The sequence below is a fragment of the Amphiura filiformis genome, chromosome 4, assembly GCF_039555335.1.
Source record: "Amphiura filiformis chromosome 4, Afil_fr2py, whole genome shotgun sequence".
In the NCBI taxonomy this organism is placed as follows: Eukaryota; Metazoa; Echinodermata; class Ophiuroidea; order Amphilepidida; family Amphiuridae; genus Amphiura; species Amphiura filiformis.
In genome coordinates, this window is record NC_092631.1 from 76917699 (window position 1) to 76937673 (window position 19975).

Genomic DNA, 19975 nt, shown 5'->3' on the forward strand with positions numbered 1-19975 from the left:
TTATACTCATGCCTTGCTATCTACGAAAGATAGTTTTATACTCATGCCTTGCTAAGATAGTTTTATACTCATGCCTTGCTAAGATAGTTTTATACTCATGCCTTGCTATCTACTGAAGATAGTTATATACTCACACCTTGTTATCTACTGAAGATAGTTTTATACTCATGCCATGCTATCTACTGAAGATAGTTTATACTCACACCTTGCTATCTACTGAAGATAGTTTTATACTCATGCCATGCTATCTACTGAAGATAGTTTTATACTCACACCTTGCTATCTACTGAAGATAGTTATATACTCACACCTTGTTATCTACTGAAGATAGTTTTATACTCATGCCATGCTATCTACTGAAGATAGTTTATACTCACAGCTTGCTATCTACTGAAGATAGTTTTATACTTATGCCATGCTATCTACTGAAGATAGTTTTATACTCACACCTTGCTATCTACTGAAGATAGTTATATACGCACACCTTGCTATCTACTGAAAATAGTTTTATACTTGCATCTTGCTATCTACTAAAGATAGTTTTATACTCACACCTTGCTATCTACTGAAGATAGTTTTATACTCATGCCTTGCTATCTACTGAAGATAGTTTTATACTCACACCTTGCTATCTACTGAAGATAGTTATATACGCACACCTTGCTATCTACTGAAAATAGTTTTATACTTGCATCTTGCTATCTACTAAAGATAGTTTTATACTCACACCTTGCTATCTACTGAAGATAGTTTTATACTCATGCCTTGCTATCTACTGAAGATAGTTTTATACTCACACCTTGCTATCTACTGAAAATAGTTATATACGCATACCTAGCTATCTACTGAAGATAATTTATACTCGTATCTTGCTTCCTGTTGAAGATAGTTTTATATTAACACCTTGCTATCTACTGAAGATAGTTTTATACTCACACCTTGCTATCTACTAAAGATAGTTTTATACTCATGCCTTGCTATTAAAAAGATAGTTTTATACTCACACCTTGCTATCTACGAAAGATAGTTATATATGCATACCTAGCTATCTACTGAAGATAGTTTTATACTCACACCTTGCTATCTACTGAAGATAGTTTTATATTCACACCTTGCTATCTACTGAAGATAGTTTTATACTCACACCTTGCTATCTACTGAAGATAGTTTTATATTCACACCTTGCTATCTACTGAAGATAGTTTTATATTCACACCTTGCTATCTACTGAAGATAGTTTTATATTCACACCTTGCTATCTACTGAAGATAGTTTTATATTCACACCTTGCTATCTACTGAAGATAGTTTTATACTCATGCCTTGCTATCTACTGAAGATAGTTTTATACTTACACCTTGCTATCTACTGAAGATAGTTTTATATTCACACCTTGCTATCTACTGAAGATAGTTTTATATTCACACCTTGCTATCTAGGCCTACTAAAGATAGTTTTATACTCGCATCTTGCTTCCTGTTGAAAATAGTTTTATATTAACACCTTGCTATCTACTGAAGATAGTTTTATACTCACACCTTGCTATCTACTGAAGATAGTTATATACGCATACCTAGCTATCTACTGAAGATAGTTTTATATTCACACCTTGCTATCTACTGAAGATAGTTTTATACTCACACCTTGCTATCTACTGAAGATAGTTATATACGCATACCTAGCTATTTACTGAAGATAGTTTTATACTCGGGCCTTGCTATCTACTGAAGAGTTTTATATTCACACCTTGCTATCTACTAAAGATAGTTTTATACTCACACCTAGCTATCTACTGAAGATAGTTTTATACTCACACCTTGCTATCTACTGAAGATAGTTTTTATATTCACACCTTGCTATCTACTGAAGTTAGTTTTATACTCACACCTTGCTATCTACAATCAAAATTATTATTATTTATCATGATTATTGGCGGAGCTACACACAGCTGATGGGATGTGCAAACAAGACGTACTACAAATAGCGATATGCATACAGTTTATATGATAAATCACTGATTCAATGTTTTAATATACACAAGCAGGCAATGTATTTATTCAGCACTCGGTCGGTGAGCTCAGAATAAAACCGGGATACCAGGTTTTATTATAAATGTTAAATTTTACTGTAATTAAAGCACTTCAGGCTTAGTCTTTCACAGGGCATTAATGTACACCAATGGCCATTACAATGGTGCAAAAAGTAGAAATTCGAAAAAAAAAATTGAGGGCGTTGCTGTGGAGCAAATCACACATTATGGCTTTAATGGGGAAAATCTGATTTCTTAGCTTGAACTTGTGCTATCTACTGCAGAGAGTAGAATGAAACACTTTGAATAATTAGTCAGCTGATGGCACCCTTCCATTCAGCAATTGATTAGAGAGATGTGGAAGTGAAATACTTCAAGCCTCTTCAAAAAGTGAGCTCTAGAGGGCAGCATGATAGATTAATTAACAGTGCAATTTTGGCAATTTTACTGACTTACACATCTGCAAAACAAATTCTGGCACCAGTATACAAATTGTAAAATGGATGAAGGTAAAATGGCAATCAAATTGCATTGCACTTTCCTGCTACAAATTAGTCAAAACTAGTGTAGGGCCTAAATAGTTATAGGGAAACTCAATAAGGCCAAAAAAAAAATATTGTTGTGTTGCCCTCAAGTGGGAAAATGGGAAAGTTGGGTAGGACGGTCGGATTTAGTTGTTTTTTTTTTCCTTCAGTTTTTAAAAATCCCCTCAAATATTAAATAATACTTCTTCAATTAGGAGACATTTGTCAATTTTGACTTCTGGATACCTGTTAGACATCAATTAAAGACTAGTCTCTCAATAAAATATTAATTTAAAGTGAAAAACTTTGATTTTTTGAACAAATCTGTAAAAATCATCATTAAAAAAAAAAAAAAATTGCTCCCCTGATTTTCCAGGATTTAGGGTCGGGCGATTGAGGGCAACACAACAATTTTTTTTTTTGCCTAATGGAAAGATTTATAAGCCTGAACATAACGCTATCTACTGCAGATAGCAACTGAATGAAAATGCTTCAATGTATAGTCAACTGATGGCGCCCTCATAAGTTTTGACTATTGCAGATAGCACCTGATGTAGTCATGGTGGCACCCTTCTATTCAAATGCAGTGGCATAGCCAGGGCGAAAGGGGAAGCTGTCTCCCCCCCCCCCCTCTTGTCCCACTACTAGGATGCTGATATTTGTATAATCTTAAAGATTTTGAAGCCTTTTTGTACTCTTTATCCCATTTTTGATCATTTCCCCCCTTGAAAGTGTTCTATATTCTACACTAACATACAGTAAAGCACCACCAGATCTGTATAAAGTGGGAGACAAGGAAACAGAACTCATGATTAATATACCAAACACATAATGCCCCCATCTGAATCTGGATATTCTACTATTCGGATATCGATTCAGGTGCATCCCATACAGTGTTGTGCTATTTTTAAAGTGATCATCAAAAGTGATCATCTTTTGATAGTCTGTCATTCAGGCAAATATACTCTGAAGGACTAGGAAGGCCAAGATATGATGCATTCAATAATACATTGTACTTTTACTGTCACTAAATTATATAAACCTATGGCCATTTATTTAATACTTTACTTTTGATAAGATCTGTATAATTTTGAGTTCAACTGAATGCATTCATCATGATTACTAACATATTTTTTATTTATCCAAAAACAACTATTCCATTGTTTACACATTTGATGAAACCAATTGAATTCATCAAAGATATGAGCCATGAGAAAATGACACATGTCATGTATTCAATAATCTGCTCCTCCTATTCTTAACATGACATCTCCTCATAGTAGGCATAGGAAACCACAAGTTCCTTGATGTTGACAATAGGACAGATGTAAGATGCCAGTTAAATCATAACACATCAATGATTTGATGTAGATATGTATGAAATCAAAGAAGATATCTTACCCGTCCCAAAATCCTTTGCAACAGGGCCGTAGCAAGCGGGGCGGCCGGGATGCCATGGCCGCCCCACTTTTTGAGAATTTTTTTATGTTTTCTTTTATATCTCTATTTCAATTTGGGCATATATTTGTAATTTGGCCGCCCCACATTTGTGATGGCCGCCCCACATTTTTCAACCTTGCTACGGCCCTGCTTTGCAATATGATACCTTTACCTCCTTTCATCAAATGACATTCCCATTACTTTGTACAGGTTCCCTTCGTTTTTCATTTTGAGAATAGACTGGCTAAACATGGGTCTATAGTCAAGAAATAAACATATTTTATAAGATCTGGATGTGCACTGTCCATTGAAGTACATTTCGTCACTAACAACCTGGATGCACTAGATAGCAAATCAGTACAGAAAATTGAAAAGAAAATTGAAATGGAAGAAATGCATTATGGGAAGGGTACAATTTTTTCTGGTATGAAATATGATTGTCAGTGCAAGAGCTGTAGGCATTCTTGTATTGTTTGTGATATTTGTACAATGTGTGAAATAAAATACGTTTTTAACAAATATTATGTGTGAATCTGTCTGATTTTTTTACTCTTTCTGATGTTTTAATAAATTTATAATTAAAAGACACAACAAAATATTGTTAATTCCACCGTAAATGATCGTTTTAAAATGGTATTCATTTACTTGCCCCTCTCCCCCTGAGAAAAATATCCTTCCTAAACGCCACCACTTTTCTGATTTTCGCGACACTATATACACGTAGTAAACGCCCAAAACACGATACGATTCAATCGGATCATGATAACATGCATATTCATGATCGATAAATGATATATTATTCATAAGTAGTGTTTATTTCCGCATATTAAGCGTTAATCAAGTATTCTGATTGGTCCGCATAATGTGAATATGAATATTCATCTCGAAATGTCAATATGAATATTAAGTAGATTCGGCCGTCTTTCATCTTGATCATGTCAAGTATATAGTGATTTATGAAAGGTTCGATCGGGAAAAGTGGTGGCGCTATATTAATAATTAATCAAACCAGCAGGGACACGATACGATGATTCGATATTTATTGAATATTTTTTATGATATTTTCTGATTACTTGTAACAAACAGAAAGAGACAAAAATAAGATAAATGAACACATAATATTTTAAAGATGTATTTTATTTGACAAAACATTTTACAAACAATACAAGAATGCCTACAGCTCTTGGTCAGTGTTAATTGATAAGACTGAGGACTATGCAGTACTGGATATTTGAAGTACTTTATAGCAAATTTGAGCCTTGACAAAAGGTGATTCTACTCTAAAATTTTCTTCGAATTGAAAGGGACAGGCATCAGTTGGGTAGACAAGGGATGAGGAGACAAGGGAAAGTAAGGGGAGGCAGGTAATAAAAATGTTGCTTGAGAGGGTGCCTCCATCTAGTCCTCATATATATAGATAAAACCTGTAAAATTAATAATATGTAAATACTGTAAAAACTTGATAGTTAGCATATGTGCTTACTGCTTACTATCGAGCACTTTTAAAACATGAAAACATGAAGTGCCCATCCACAAAAGTGTAAAGGGTTTTGAGCAAATCATTGATACACATACAACAAGTAAACCTGCAAATTTGTGTCTCAGCTCAACCCCATTAGCTCAGTTGGAAAAACGCAGGACTTTGGTTAAGCGCTTGATAGTAAGCACATTATGCTATCTATCGAGTTTTTACAGTATGCATTATGTATTTTATTTCCCACACTTACAATAATTGAACCAAATCTTAAACTTTAAATGTTAATTGTATTTCATGTTTGGGTTTAGTTCATTTAATTGTCATCTGCAGTTTTTAGCAGATGGGGAGGTGTCAGACATTTTGTGTTTCGAAGAAAAACATTCAGCTTCAAAAAATATGGGTTTACCAATTTTGGAAAGTGAAGTGAACTGGAGATTGTAATCATGAAGGCCCCCTTCAAAAACCTGGATCCACCCCTGTTTAGAAGGATCAGTGTGATCAAGCATTGTGTATGGAGACAGAGTGACAAGAATTTTGAAAGCAAAAATATAACCCACTTAACAATATGAGATTGATTATGCTTGATTTGAGAAACTTAATAAATTGAATATGAAAAATTATTCATCTGGCTACTTGGTTGATTGATTGATTAAATACTTGATTGACTTTCTGTCTAGTAGTATATTTATATTGGCATAATTTGAAATGACTTTTGTGTTTACAAATCACCCCCTCATCCACATGATACAGCTGCCGGATTCCCCACAAATTTCTAGCTCATTAACCAATAATGCATAAAGTATTATATTTGGAGAAACTTGACTGGTTTTAGGTAATCTGGTTCATTTAATCATAATAGAGGATTACTCCGGATATTATATTTATACCAGCTTAACTTAAATGGTTGTTTTGATTTCATAATCAAGATAATTGAATATTCCACATCTTTGTTTTGTTGCATTTATGATTTCCATTGTATTTTTGTTCGGACCTTTTCCTTGTTTTATTGAAAATTGGTAATATTTGTGCATGTAATTTTCCATGTTTTGACAATAAATTTTGAACTACTTTTGTTTGTAAATCAAATTTTGGATTTTATTACATAAGTTACATAGACCTATTTACATAAAAAAAGTCGCATATTTATATTACTACAGTAGCTGTGTTGAGCATGAAAAGTGCAAAAATGAATGCTCTGTGAATATGTCCACTTTTACAGTGTGACAGTGTCTAAAACTTTAAAAAATAGTTTTTTGCATTCTCATCAATTTTTTAAAAATGGTTTGTGTTCTTATATTTGTCATTTCCTTTTTTTTCTCTTTTTTTTCCCCTGTTCTTTCCCTTGCCCTTCTTAAAATTCAGAATTGCTCTTTCTACATGTTTTTTTCTCTTTTTCAATATTTTTGCTCCATTACTTAAAATTCTCCTTTAATTTGCCCTGTGCTACTTTGCTATCTATAATACTTGTTGGTTGCTTGTATGCATGTTTGCTTGCGCGCTTGCTTACTTGGTTGACTTGTTTGCTTCATTTCATGCAAGAACTTTCCAACTTTAATACAGCCAAACTTGGAAACTAGAAGAGATGACAGCCTTGATGTTCTTCACCTCATTGTTTCATTATTCAACAGGTGGTGTCAATATTGAACCAAAATGATGACCACAAGCTCTTCATTACCATCAACATCACCATCATCCTCATCCTCATCGCCAGCTGATGATGACATGGAGGAAGATACCCTCAGCATCTCATCCCTGGTCCATAACTCCACACAGACATTGGGAGTGCTGAAGAAATCAATGGCAGATATGTCTTGGATGGATTTGATGCAGAAGGGTGAGGATAGGAGGAAGAGATTGAATGTCTTCAAGACGGTACTGAGAGAACTGTCTAAGTGCTGCACTGATGTACAGGTGGGATTGAGGAGTACAAAACAAGATGCAGTTGGTAAGTTTGATTATATTTGCAGTTCATCTACATTTTGTCAGGTATAAAGTTTGTTCGGTTTATATAAGGCGGAAAAAATAAGACTTATAACACTGTAAATTGATATAGAATGGTGTGCACACTGTTGGGCGCAGTGCTTACTCTAGTTGTGTGTTGTGTAATGCGTGACTGGCGCATGCTTATGTGAATTTATGTAAGCATGAGTTGGGACTTTATTGATGTGCGCAGGAACAAAAGCTGAATAATTTCTGTCATATATAAGCCGAACAAACTTTAGTAAAAGAAGGCAGCAGGCCTGTATGCCAGGATTTTTTCGTGGGGATGCGGATTTTCCAAATGCAGCCTTTTCAAGAGAAATCTTTATTCTGGCCAAAAGCAGACATTTACCAACACTACAATTGATTTTTGGAGCCTATATTTGAGACAGATTTCACAGAAAGGTCATGATTTGGGGTATATTTACCTAAAATTGTGATATCTTACTGACAAGTAAAAAGTCAGTAGCTCTTGGAATAATTTGACTAGAGTAAAATGAAAATCATTGATTTTACTGTAGAAACCAATGGTGGGCCTCACCAATCCCCCCTCGACTCTATGGTCATCTTTGACAGCCATTCCTTCCCCGGGTAAGGCTGGGTGAACTTTTTTTCACATAAATGAGTGCAAAGGATAGATCTACGATTAGCTCAGATCATTTGGGCGTAAACGTGTGCATTTTTTGTGATGGATAAAAAATCTTGGGGGGATGGGTGGTACAACCCCCCTCTTTGTAGTTCTAGGGTTAATGGCACCACCCCCTCACACCCCTGGCTATGAGTCTGAAAGCACTCGGTTGTAAATACTCATCAAAGACCCAGTTGAATGATAACATATAGCATCAAGAATTTATAAGGTATTTTCATTTAGATCACCATGCTTTTTGCCACATTTTTACCATCAATCAACAGAATTTTTGCTTGATCAGTATTTTGTGCACTACAACAATGTTTGTGTACAGCGACAACTTGATTGCTCATTTTTAATTTCCCTATTTTTTTTTTCTATATAGACAAGAGAAACTTAAAAAAAGATTACAATGAACACAATCAAAACTGTTTCCTGATGACATTCTAATATTTTAATAAAATTTAATTTTATCTAATATTATCATGATTATACCTAGCTGCATGCCTGAATTTCTTTATAGTGGAAGTACTTTCCAGACTGCCCCCCCCCCTATCCCCTCCCCCTTTCATGGAGAAGTGTTGTGTAAAGCTTTGTGCAGTACTTTAATATACTTGTGTATCCTCAAGGAAGAAAACTTAACATCCGCTTCTCATGTTTACCAGATCTTTTAGGGAGAAAATGAGCTAAAACATTGCGTTTACTTGGTAAAGTAACTGTTGGTTTTAAAGATAATGCGATCCTAAACCATACAAACTACAGCAGCACTTTCACTTTGTTATTATATTTGCATGTGGCTTGGTACAAACCAACATGTTCATTATGAAGATGTTTGAAATAATGAGAAATCTTATCTAAAATGCAGAAGGAAGGCGATTTGTGAGAAAAGAATGGGATGTACTGACAGCAGGTGCAAAAGGCAGTAGGAATTGGGTTCAAGCTCCCCAGGTAAAAAATTGGACAAACAAACAAAAAACACTAAAAACAAAAAATTGACATTTCAATAGCGCAGTGTTGTGTTTGTAGCTTTTTGGTCTGTATGGTCCTTGACAGCAAAAATAGATGCAGGAGAAAAAATCCAACTCCCCGACACCATTGGCGATGCGGGGGGGGTGTTACGTGTGAAACACCCCCTTGGATCTGTCCAAAAAATGGGGAAAAGAACAGACAAAGAAAGAGAGAGAGAAAAAAAAGAGAAGGAGGGAGAGAGGGGGGGTAGGGGGAGATGAACAAAGCATAGGGGACATATTATCACAATTATAGGCCTATAGATGCCTTAACAACTCCCACACAAATTATCTCACCCCTATACCCGGTATTATCTCACCCCTATACCCGGTATTGACCGGCAACATACGTAAAGATGTTAACTGTTAAATACATGTCAACACCCCCACACCCGTACCCTCCCCACACCATCACACCCCTGGCAACAAGTTTTAATTGTTAATTGATATAGATATACATGTTTACACCAACACCCACCCCTACATCATCACACCCCACACCCTTACCCCAGCAACGTACTTGAAAATTATAATTGTCAACCCCATCATCACGCTTAAAAAACTGCATCACTTACACCGCATTGCGCCATGTTATCAGCTGAAACCCGTTTGCAATTTTTTTTCTGTCAACACACGGTGCAAGTACGCAAGCATAATGTACTTCAGATGATTTTTTACTTTGTAATCCAAATCTAATCGCTTTTCAAAATAAAATAAAGCATAATTAGACAGTATTTTGCATTGAAATAGCGTAAAAATTATGCACCAAATGGCTTCAATTGGACCTACATTTTGCTAAATTTCTGAGGCTTCATAGACCGTCATTTCACAAGTTTTCGGCTTTTTGAAACTAAAATTTTACACACTAATAGTGCCAAAATGTCCAGCAAATCGCTTCAATTAGGTCTTCATTTTGCAAAAGTTTCTTACTTCTGAGACTTCAGACACCCCTCTACATAGTGGATAAACAACTTACCATATTCGCTTCTGCTTTCGACATTTACCAATTTGTGTTTAACACAATTTATAGGCCTACAATTAACATGATTAAAGGGAAAACTTGTTCACGAAAAGCTTCATGGTCCGTTATTTCACAAATTTTCGGCTTTTTCAGACTAAAATTTTACACACTAATAGTGCTAAAATGGTCCACCAAATCTCTTCAATCAGGTATTCATTTTGCAAAAGTTTTTACTTCTGAGGGGCACATCCCCTCAGACACCCCCCCCAAGCGTCGCAAGAAGCTCAATGCGATGTCCGTTCATATGTGCCATTTTTAACATTTTTTTGTCATCACACCCCCTTGAAAAATTCCTCATGCACGCTACTGCCCGACACTGAAGACCACCAGCTTATTGCCACTGATCAGCATGCCCCACATAATTATTCCTGGCTTCCCCACCCCCTCCCACCATGCTCCCACACATTAAAAAATATCCTGGTACCACCCCTGCACTAGATGGAGTATGTTTTAAAGTCATCTTTTGAGAGCATGAGACTTGAGAGACCCCAAAGTAAAGCTATCTTGAAACATGAAATAAAATTTTGTTGGAAATCATAAAATGCTCTAATGAATATGCAACATATAATGGGAAAAAAGCAGATCTACAGCATACCTACCACATCCTGTGATTATGGTTAGAGTTTAGGGTTAAGAGTTATGCTGATTTCATACTCAGGGGCATAGCCAGCTTTCTTGGTCAGGGGGGGCAAAAAAAATTCAGGGGCACAGCTGAAAAAAATTGCAGTTGCAACATAAAATTGTTGTTGTAGTGAGACTGTACATGTTTTGGAGCTTCCAAAAAAGGCTTTATTAGGGCGATATGCGCGCGTAGCACGCAAAAAAATTTGAATTTGACACTATTTTTGCCCATCTTCGAGACGGAAATTGCTTTATTGTGACAATGTCTGCGCGCAGCGCGCAAATTTTTTGTATTTTACACTATTTGGGCCCATGATCGGGTGAATTTTGATGCAAAAGGGCTCCTTGCCCTTTTTCTTTTCCTTTGCCCTTTGGTCAGAGGGGCACTTTTTTTCTTTCATTTTTTGTCAGGGGGGGCAGTCTGCCCCCGCTGGCTACGCTACTGTTCATACTGGCATAGCACTTGCCACTTTGCTGTTCTGATGACAAGATTACTGTACTCAATCAGCGTCAGTCACTGCATTAATTTATTTTCACAACCCATTATAACTTTTTCATAAATGCAGGGTGGAGCTGTGCATAATTTGTAGTACATGTAGACCTGATAGAAGAATTATGCCTTTCAAAACTACCAGATAGGGTTCCTTCTATGTTTATCTTACCATCAACCAATGTTATTGATGCCATTTAGCAGGTCTTTATTGAGAAACCAACAACTAATTATCCCCTCTTTTTACCTGTCTCATCTACCGACAATAGCTAGCCATTAGTTATGGATAATAAATAGCGGCATGTTTGAAACAGTCTACTTGAAGTTATTGACTGAGTTTGTCTTGGTAAATACTTGGTGGGGTTAGCAATTAGACCAGCCAAAATATTATTACATTTGTTTGACTGGTACCACGTCCATTTCAATTGTGCTGGTATTGTTCAGTGTTGGTTGTTTGAGGTGGATAACTTAAGTAAACTTAACTTCAAGACGGATGTCCGGTTTTACAAGAATATGAAACCTCACTTGGCCTGTAATGTGTAGAGCTGCCCTCAAACAATATACATTGGATCCAGGTTTCTCAATGTTGAAGGCCTATTCTTACAATGATTTGTTCATCTGAAGGATTGTAAAAATCATTCAGATTTTGACACCTTTGTTAGTGCCATAGATGTGCCAACGTATAGCCTGCTAGTCGTTAAGCCGAAAGCTGTGTTTTAAAGGCAAAATGAGACATTTTACATGAATCTGTAATTTTGAAGCAGAGAAATTAACTACATGTATTTGAATTTGGCTTCAATACTGCTGTTTCCTTGTTTTTTCCTACATTTTTCATAGCAAAAATACATGCTGACAATTTTAATGATTTTAATCCTTCACTGACTCTTAGGCAATTTATAAACAATTTAAATTTTTTACACCTTCGCTGGGATCACTGAATAGGCCTTTAAAACAAGATCATTTTGGCAACATACATACATACATACATACATCGATTTATATTGCGCCTATACAATTTTAGCTCTAGGCGCATTACAATAAGAGAAAACAAAAAAAAGAAATAGCAATGACAAGAAATGGATCAAATTGGAAAAAGATGGGTTTTTAAAAGCTTTTTGAAGCTGGCCAGTGTTTGGGCCTCCCTGATGTTGCATGGGATTGTGGGAGGAATGGAGAGCTGTGTAGTATCCATGGAAGAGCGTAAATGACGAGATGTGGTGTAAGAATGAATTCCAGATTGAAGGTAGAGTGGAGCTATGTCATTGACACATTGATATATGATGGTGAGGATCTTGAAGTTGACACGCCCCTGATGGGCAACCAATGTAAGTCCTTGATGTATGGGGTTATGTGGTCACGACGTTTGAGGTCGTAGATGAGACGCACCGCCCTATTTTGAATACGCTGCAGTTTGGATAAATTGATGTTGGTGGTGCCAGCAAGGAGAGAATTGCCGTAGTCGAGGCGAGATAATATGAGTGCACGGATGATGTGATGGCATGAGTCTGTATCTAGGAAGCGCCTGACTCGAGCAATATTGCGAAGTTAAGAGTTTGGAAGTTAAGAGTTTGGCAGTTTGGCAGTTTGAGTTAAAAACATAATGTTTTTAGCAAATTCAGAATAACATGTTCAAATTTGTTCATCAAGCTAATCTAATAAGTTGTTTATTTTAATATGGTCAGCCCAAGTGAAAACTGTCAAAATTGGAAATTGTATAAACAAGCATTCTACACAATACCGTAAATTCCTTCTACAAACATATATGCCTCTGATGGTTTTTTTTATGAAAAAGATGAACGGCAGACATTCTCCACAAAAACATTTGGAGTTTGAGCAACCTTATCACGGATACAGGTGGCTGTACAAACATGTATTTATATTGTAAGATCAATCACAGATCTGTGGACCAATATATTGTAATATTTTTGTGGAGGGTGTCTGCCTTTCGCATCTTTCGTCAAAAAACCTCATTTGATTTAGAGGCATATTATGCTTTAGACGGAATTCTGCAGTAGCTCACATGCCATTGCCAATATTTATCTATGTTTTATGCAATAAAGATGAGCTACATGTATTATGATAAAAGTGACCAGTAATAATACAAATTGTATGTTTCTGATTCAGCAAATGTTTTATGAAGAAAATTTTTGATTATCCCTTTAATATTTGGCCTATAGGTGATTATTAAAATATTACACAGTTCACCTTTTACCCCTCCGCTAGCAGGTGTTACAACAGAACTACTGAAAATGCTTTCAGCCATAGACACCCTTACTCACATTGGTTAAAGGTGGGTGGTCAGATTTTTCCATATCGCTCATTCTACAAAATCCGGTGCCAATAGCCTTTTTTCCATTCTTTGGTCCACAAAAACCTTGTCGAGCATTTAGGGCATCAAATATGTTGTTTTTCTGGTAGAACTCAACGAGATCTACACGGACATATATAGTTTTCCATACTTTAAATGCTTTCTTCAGCCTGATTAACCCTTGCAAAGGCTCAAAAATCGCTAAAAATGCGTTTCCACAGCTCAAGTGTCACATCTAAACCTGAATATTTTCTTTGAATAAATACGATTTCTTTACATATTTGTTGTTTTTTAATTAGATAACGCACCATCATATTGTTTATCAACATTATTTTTTAGTGATTAAAATGTCTTTGTGTAATTCTAAAATAAATTGCACTTTCCACCAAAATGCTGTGAGCTACGTTACCCCTTTTTAACACACGTTATTGGAAAGAAGTAAAACAGAGGTATCAATGTAATTTGCGGTTTTTGAAAGGAAACACTCATAGGTTTTTAAAATCACAGTAAAAATCGTGATGCTGTAGCATTTTTGGCATAGAAATGTTGTAAACATTGAAATTTCGACCGACCATGTTAAGATTGGTGAGCTACGTTACCAGGATTCTATAGTATGCACTTGTATTACATGTACTTCCTAATAATATGTGAAAGCTACCAGTGGTCGAACCCCATTTATATTAGAATTAACCGACATAATGTTCTAACGTTCGCAAATTACATTAAAAACATTAAAAACCAGTGAACTACGTTACTGTGAGCTACGTTACACACTCATTTAAGCATCTTCAAAACTTCTATGAAATGGTTAAATCTGTTTTACATTTCACTCAAGTGATCTTTAATTTGCTTTTTATGACCTTGGATTGAGTAAAACCAGCCCATTTTATAGTCGGTAACGTAGCTCACATTACCGGTACATTGAGTTTTAGTGTTAAAAAACATCATGACTTCCTGAAAGAAAAATATGCAAGTGGTGTTGGCAATTTTTTACATCTGAAAGTAGTGATACATTTACTTTTAAAAAACACAAAAAGCAGGTCTTTTTGAACAACTTTTATTTTTTCTATTTTTTTAGTGGATTGGCACCGGATTTTGTAGAATGAGCGATATTGTGTTCTGTAACTCACATTGAGACCTGTACCTAAATGATCTGATTCCTATTAAAGTTTTGAGTTAAATTGCACTAGCAGTTTTGATATTACGATCAAAAGCGTGTTTCACAACGGCCTACAGAACAGTGGGTGGTAATCACATAGGGGAAGAGGCCCGGGATGAGGCTATCACTTTTTCGTTCATAACAAAAATAGAACATATTTCAGGCCTAAAATTTCAATGAGATTATCATTATGAAGAAAATGGGGGTTCTTCTGATGCTGAAATCTCCATGTTGATTTTGATAAGATTAAGTTGGGGGATGTGGCCTGGGGAGGTGGCTGTCGATCCGGTCATACTCCTTTAAGTGCCATGTGATATAAATATCAGTTTCATAAAATTATGACATGGAATTTGTAGTGTCAAATTGGTACTCATATGGGAGTGTGTGGCTTCAGGGAGGTTCCCATACCAAAAAAGGAATCTTAAATTTTTCATACTGTGTGAAGCATTAATCCTTAAAAAAGCTTACATGATGTAATTTTGTTTTAAATGATTTGCAATAGTGAATCACAATTTATTATTATATCTACTATATATACTAGCCCATACACATGGTTTTATGGGGATGCAGAGTTTGAAAAAGTGGACTTTTTTTTTTTCCAGGGGAGCAATTTTGTGAAAAGTTGACCTTCTCCCCCAAATCTGGAGCTTTTTTCACCAAAAAGGCATAAAAATCTGATTTTTTTTGTTGGGCCAGCCTATATAGGCCTACAAGTGAAACTACCTAGCAAATCACAGATCATAATAGAGATTGTTAGAAACAACTTAATGCACAAACAAAAGCAAAGATTATAAATGCTCAAACATTCATGTCACCTGCATGTTGTTTATAAAGATTAAGTTCGAATGTGTAATATGTTGCTATAGGGAACCATGATTCATTTTTTAACCCAGTTTTCAATAGAATTTAGTATTATATTTATTTCTTTTGTACTTTCTATTTCTAGTTTCCATAAGTGGGGCATACAAAAGTCCTTACTTTATTAAATGTTCATGATATTGAATGAAAGGCTTTAATAATATTTGTCACCTCGATTTCATGAATTTTATGAAATTTTTTTTGAGTCCTGGCTGTAAAAAATAAATGCAAATTTTGAAAATTATAAAACTAAGATCATGTTCCTCGTACTCAGTGAAACATCATAATTATTTAATATGTTGTTTAATATCCTGTTATGGTGGGGCAATCTATGATTGAAACTTCAAATCATACCAAGATTTTATTAATATTTAAATAAGTCTTAATTTTGTATTTGATGATAATTTTGTCGGGCTTATTGTTTTGTCTTTGTTTCATTTTGGTATTTCATTAGGAATTGAAATATCTGACCTATAAAGCTCTCAAAGCTTCATGATTTTAATTTTGTTTGTTTGTTAATTTTGATTGAAATTGCATTTTGATTTTTTAAATGATCCTAAGTAATAACCTCTAGTCTTACATACCATCTGTACCAAGTCTGGTTTACATCCTTCCAGCCATATCCATATTTTTATCCTCCAAGTAATTTTCAAATACCCATGACAAGGCTAACCAGCTTCCCACATCCCCCAGCCTGAAACCATACATATGAATTGCATTAGATTCCAGTATATTGTCAAAATATGGATTGTTTATTTTGGAAGAGTTCTTGGCAGTAAGACTTGAAGCAAAATTTCTACTACATCTATAACTGAACTGCATCTGTTTCAACTCTGAAGGGCCTTAAAGGGCCACATATGTGATCTGATCTGATCCAGCAGGCTATTGCAGTTGAAATCCATACACCCCCTATGGAAGACATGACCTTAATCTTCCACACAGGGAGTGTGTATTTCAAATAGGGTTACCTGAAATTAATGGGTGACTCCATTTGAAATATACACTGGTCATGTCTTCCATAGGGTGTTTATGGATTTCAACTGCAATAGCCCACATCGTGACTGATCAAAGGCAATTGTAAAATTGATATAAAGACAAAAATAGGGAGGAAAAAAACCCCAATAAAATGCACAGAACTTCACATTGCATAGAAGCTGTAACTTTGTCAAAGTATGCTAGTAGGATGTGTAGGATAGTTGACCAGGAATTATTATTGAACAAAACAAACACATAAGTTGCAATCTGCTACATGATGCATCATCTCATAAATGTTTAAAATACTGTATGGTTTCCATGGTAAATCATTTTTAACTAATCAGGTCTGGTTCTATTTTGCCTGAGGCTCATCTTGGTCAGGTCAAGTTTATTATCTGCCGCTGATATCATTTTAATAGGTTGCGTCAAAATACAGATGTCCTCAAATTCATCAATATTTAACCTGCCATCTTGAAATAATCAATTTCCAAAATGTGTTCAATATGTGTTATACCAGAATAGAAATAGCTACTTGATTGCATGTTTATTATTTGTGACTGCTATCACCATAGATTTTTTGTAGGATCTGAGCTCTTTATACTTAGCCGCAGTATGTGGCCTCTCAAACATGCCAAGCGCGTAGTTTGAGAAGCGAGTGCAAATCATGAGCTGACGCAACCAGGGCCGGATTTACCATTGGACCAGATGGGCCCGGGTCCTAGGGCCCCCAAATTTGGGGCCCCCAAAAATTGCCCTGTGCATATTCCTTTCTAGCCCGAAAACATCTTGGGCACACTGGGCCTTTGCATAGCAAAATGCATAGCTTGATTTGAGGCTAAATTAGTCTGAACTTAATATTTTTCACGCGCAAATATCCGAGTATAACATATGCTCGTCTTCCCGCCGCCACTATCGACAATATACCTAAACCTTAACTGAGCACTTGAGTGTACTTACCTTCCTCACGGTGAGTTTGGGGGGCCTCCAAATTTTGGTCTGGCCCAGGGCCCCACAAAAGGTAAATCCGGCCACGCAACCTGTCTGGGTAATATGGGGGGGGCACTTAACACAAATGGCCATACAGGTATGTTCCCCCAAGTAAACCGCTGTATTTGGACTGCATTTTGGCGGTTTGCATCTCCGAAAGGCCCCCTTTTACTGGTACGCCATCAACTCTCAGGGTACTGAAAAGGCAGCATGATTGCCCCATGTTTGGTACATGAGTAACATTTTATATATAGAATGGTAACTTGGTAATCAGCTGACTTTTCAGTTATTTTATGTTAAGAACTGGTTTTAGTCTTCAAATATTTTTGCATATATTTTGTGGTCCAGTTTTGTAAAAGAATCAGGCCTAAGTGTCGCTTTTGCATGGGTCAAACATGGTCAAGGTTAATCCACCAAATTGCTATCTTCAGTAGAAAGCCTGCCAAAGATTATTGAATAGCTTCTTAGTAAAGCCAAATAAGTTTTCAGCAAGAAAGACAGTAGACAACAGTTGTGTATAATTATACTGTGGGTTCTTAATCATATTAATTACAATACCCAATTAATTGAACTAAAAGATTTAAAAGTTTAATCTGCTGAATACATGGTATAAGAGTTGGATAATACATCACATTGCACCTGCCACTTTATTTAGATTTGTATATACGGACATATTATAGTGCCTATTATTTTGGTTAATTGTTTAGAACATAATCTTATGCATGTATACATAACAGTAAGTGTAGATTTTCCACAGCAATGTTAGGAAAGGCTAGGGATAGCTCAAAATAATTTCAGTACAATTGGGCCATACTCAATCAAATGCAATTGATACACAAAGAACTTAATAGTAAATTTGTGTGATCATAATAGTACTAGGCCTATATTAAAATGTTATTTCCAACAATGTAAACCAAAATGAATAAACAATTATTGTTTGTAAAATATTGCAATTAGAGCTCGTATTATTTCAAAAGTGGAAACCTTGTTTTTATTAATAAATAATTTGATCAATAACAGTAAACTAGGTTGTTTGTCAAGAAGGGTAAGGTAGTTTCTTTTGTTTATATAGTATTATAATAAATATCCTGGTTATATATAAATGAGGTGTGGCTGTGCATATAATTTGCATATGCAGGAACCCATTGTTAAGTGAATTTCAGGAAAATGCATTTTTCAAAAGAATTTGGTATAAATAATAAAGTAAAAAATTATAAAACTTTAAACATACTTTGTAAATTGTGCAAAAACAACTTGACATAAAATTGGCTTAAAGCAATTCTTCCCAAGTTTGAACTTTTGCATCCAAATCAGGCTACACAAAGAGATCCCAGGTCGTCTTAAAGGGAACGTTTTCACTTGACTCGTCTTATTATCCACGCAACAATTAGCCAACACACCTTAATGCATGTTGACGACTCCACTATGCACACCTGCCGAGTTCAACAACGCCTCAGAAGAAAACCCCTTTATTCTCTGTAACACCTTTTCTATTTATTTTTCACAACTCCAAATCACATGTTCGGAGTGAAATATACAAAACAGACATTTTCAAGTTAAGCTGGGATTTGAAGAAAATGAAAAGCGCTGTTGAACTGCTTGAGTACGTATGGTAGGGATTATTGGCGCATTGGTAAATTTGCCTTTTGGCATAAGACTGACTTTTTGGCACCTTGAAGAAAAACATGTTGGTACTTGATCGTTGTCAGTGGGAGGTTTTAAAAGTTGGGAATATTGGTAAAACTAGAGCGGCATTGGCTATGCTGTATATTAAAGTATCATAGAATTTCAGTTTTGTCTATTTAGTTACAAGAAATGTAAAGAAGTGTGTAATATCATGTGAAAACTTCCATTTAGTCAATGCAGGACTGAGAACTTGAGATCCCATGTTTGATTCTTGCTCAAGGAAATCATTGCATTCTAGGGTTTCTTGGCTGTCAAGATGAACTAGTGGTATGAAGTAAGCTGAAGTACTACCAAGATGAGATGGTAATAAAAATGAAGTCCATGTACATGTATGGTAGTTTATTTAATTAAACTATTTAATCAAGTTTGAAATTGAATTTGCTTATCAATGACTACACGATAGAGCACTTCAACACTGCTTTTTTAATGGATTTTTGCAATCAGTTGAGTAAATCGCCTTTAAACTCAATTCTTAGGTTTGTTTTGTTAACTTTTTGAACAAATTTTCCTTAACCAACTTCTTGTGCTTAGATATCTTAGGGTCAAGTTTTTAGCATTGTGTTAATATTAAGTCTTGTTGTATGAGACGGCTTAAACTGAACCCTTCCCATCATGCAGTGCTGAAAGTGCATATCAGTTTGCCCACTTATTATAATAGGCCTCTCCATTGGGTGGTTATGATACTGCGATACCTTTTGACACCTTTCGTGCAAGGAGAGTCCACACCTGGGGGGACACACAACTCTGGAAGTGACCGGGATGAGCGGACAGCAGTTCAAAACTATA

General features: G+C 35.6%; 1 protein-coding gene across 1 annotated transcript in view; it reads left to right on the forward strand.

Annotated features, from left to right (window-relative positions):
• LOC140151435 (myosin-I heavy chain-like) overlaps positions 1–19975 on the forward strand; it is a 124244-nt gene that overhangs the window by 12013 nt on the left and 92256 nt on the right. Inside the window, exon 2 of the mRNA XM_072173776.1 lies at positions 7098–7414. Coding sequence (XP_072029877.1) covers positions 7120–7414 — 295 coding nt within the window. The 5' untranslated portion in view covers positions 7098–7119. The remainder of the gene's footprint in view (positions 1–7097; positions 7415–19975) is intronic.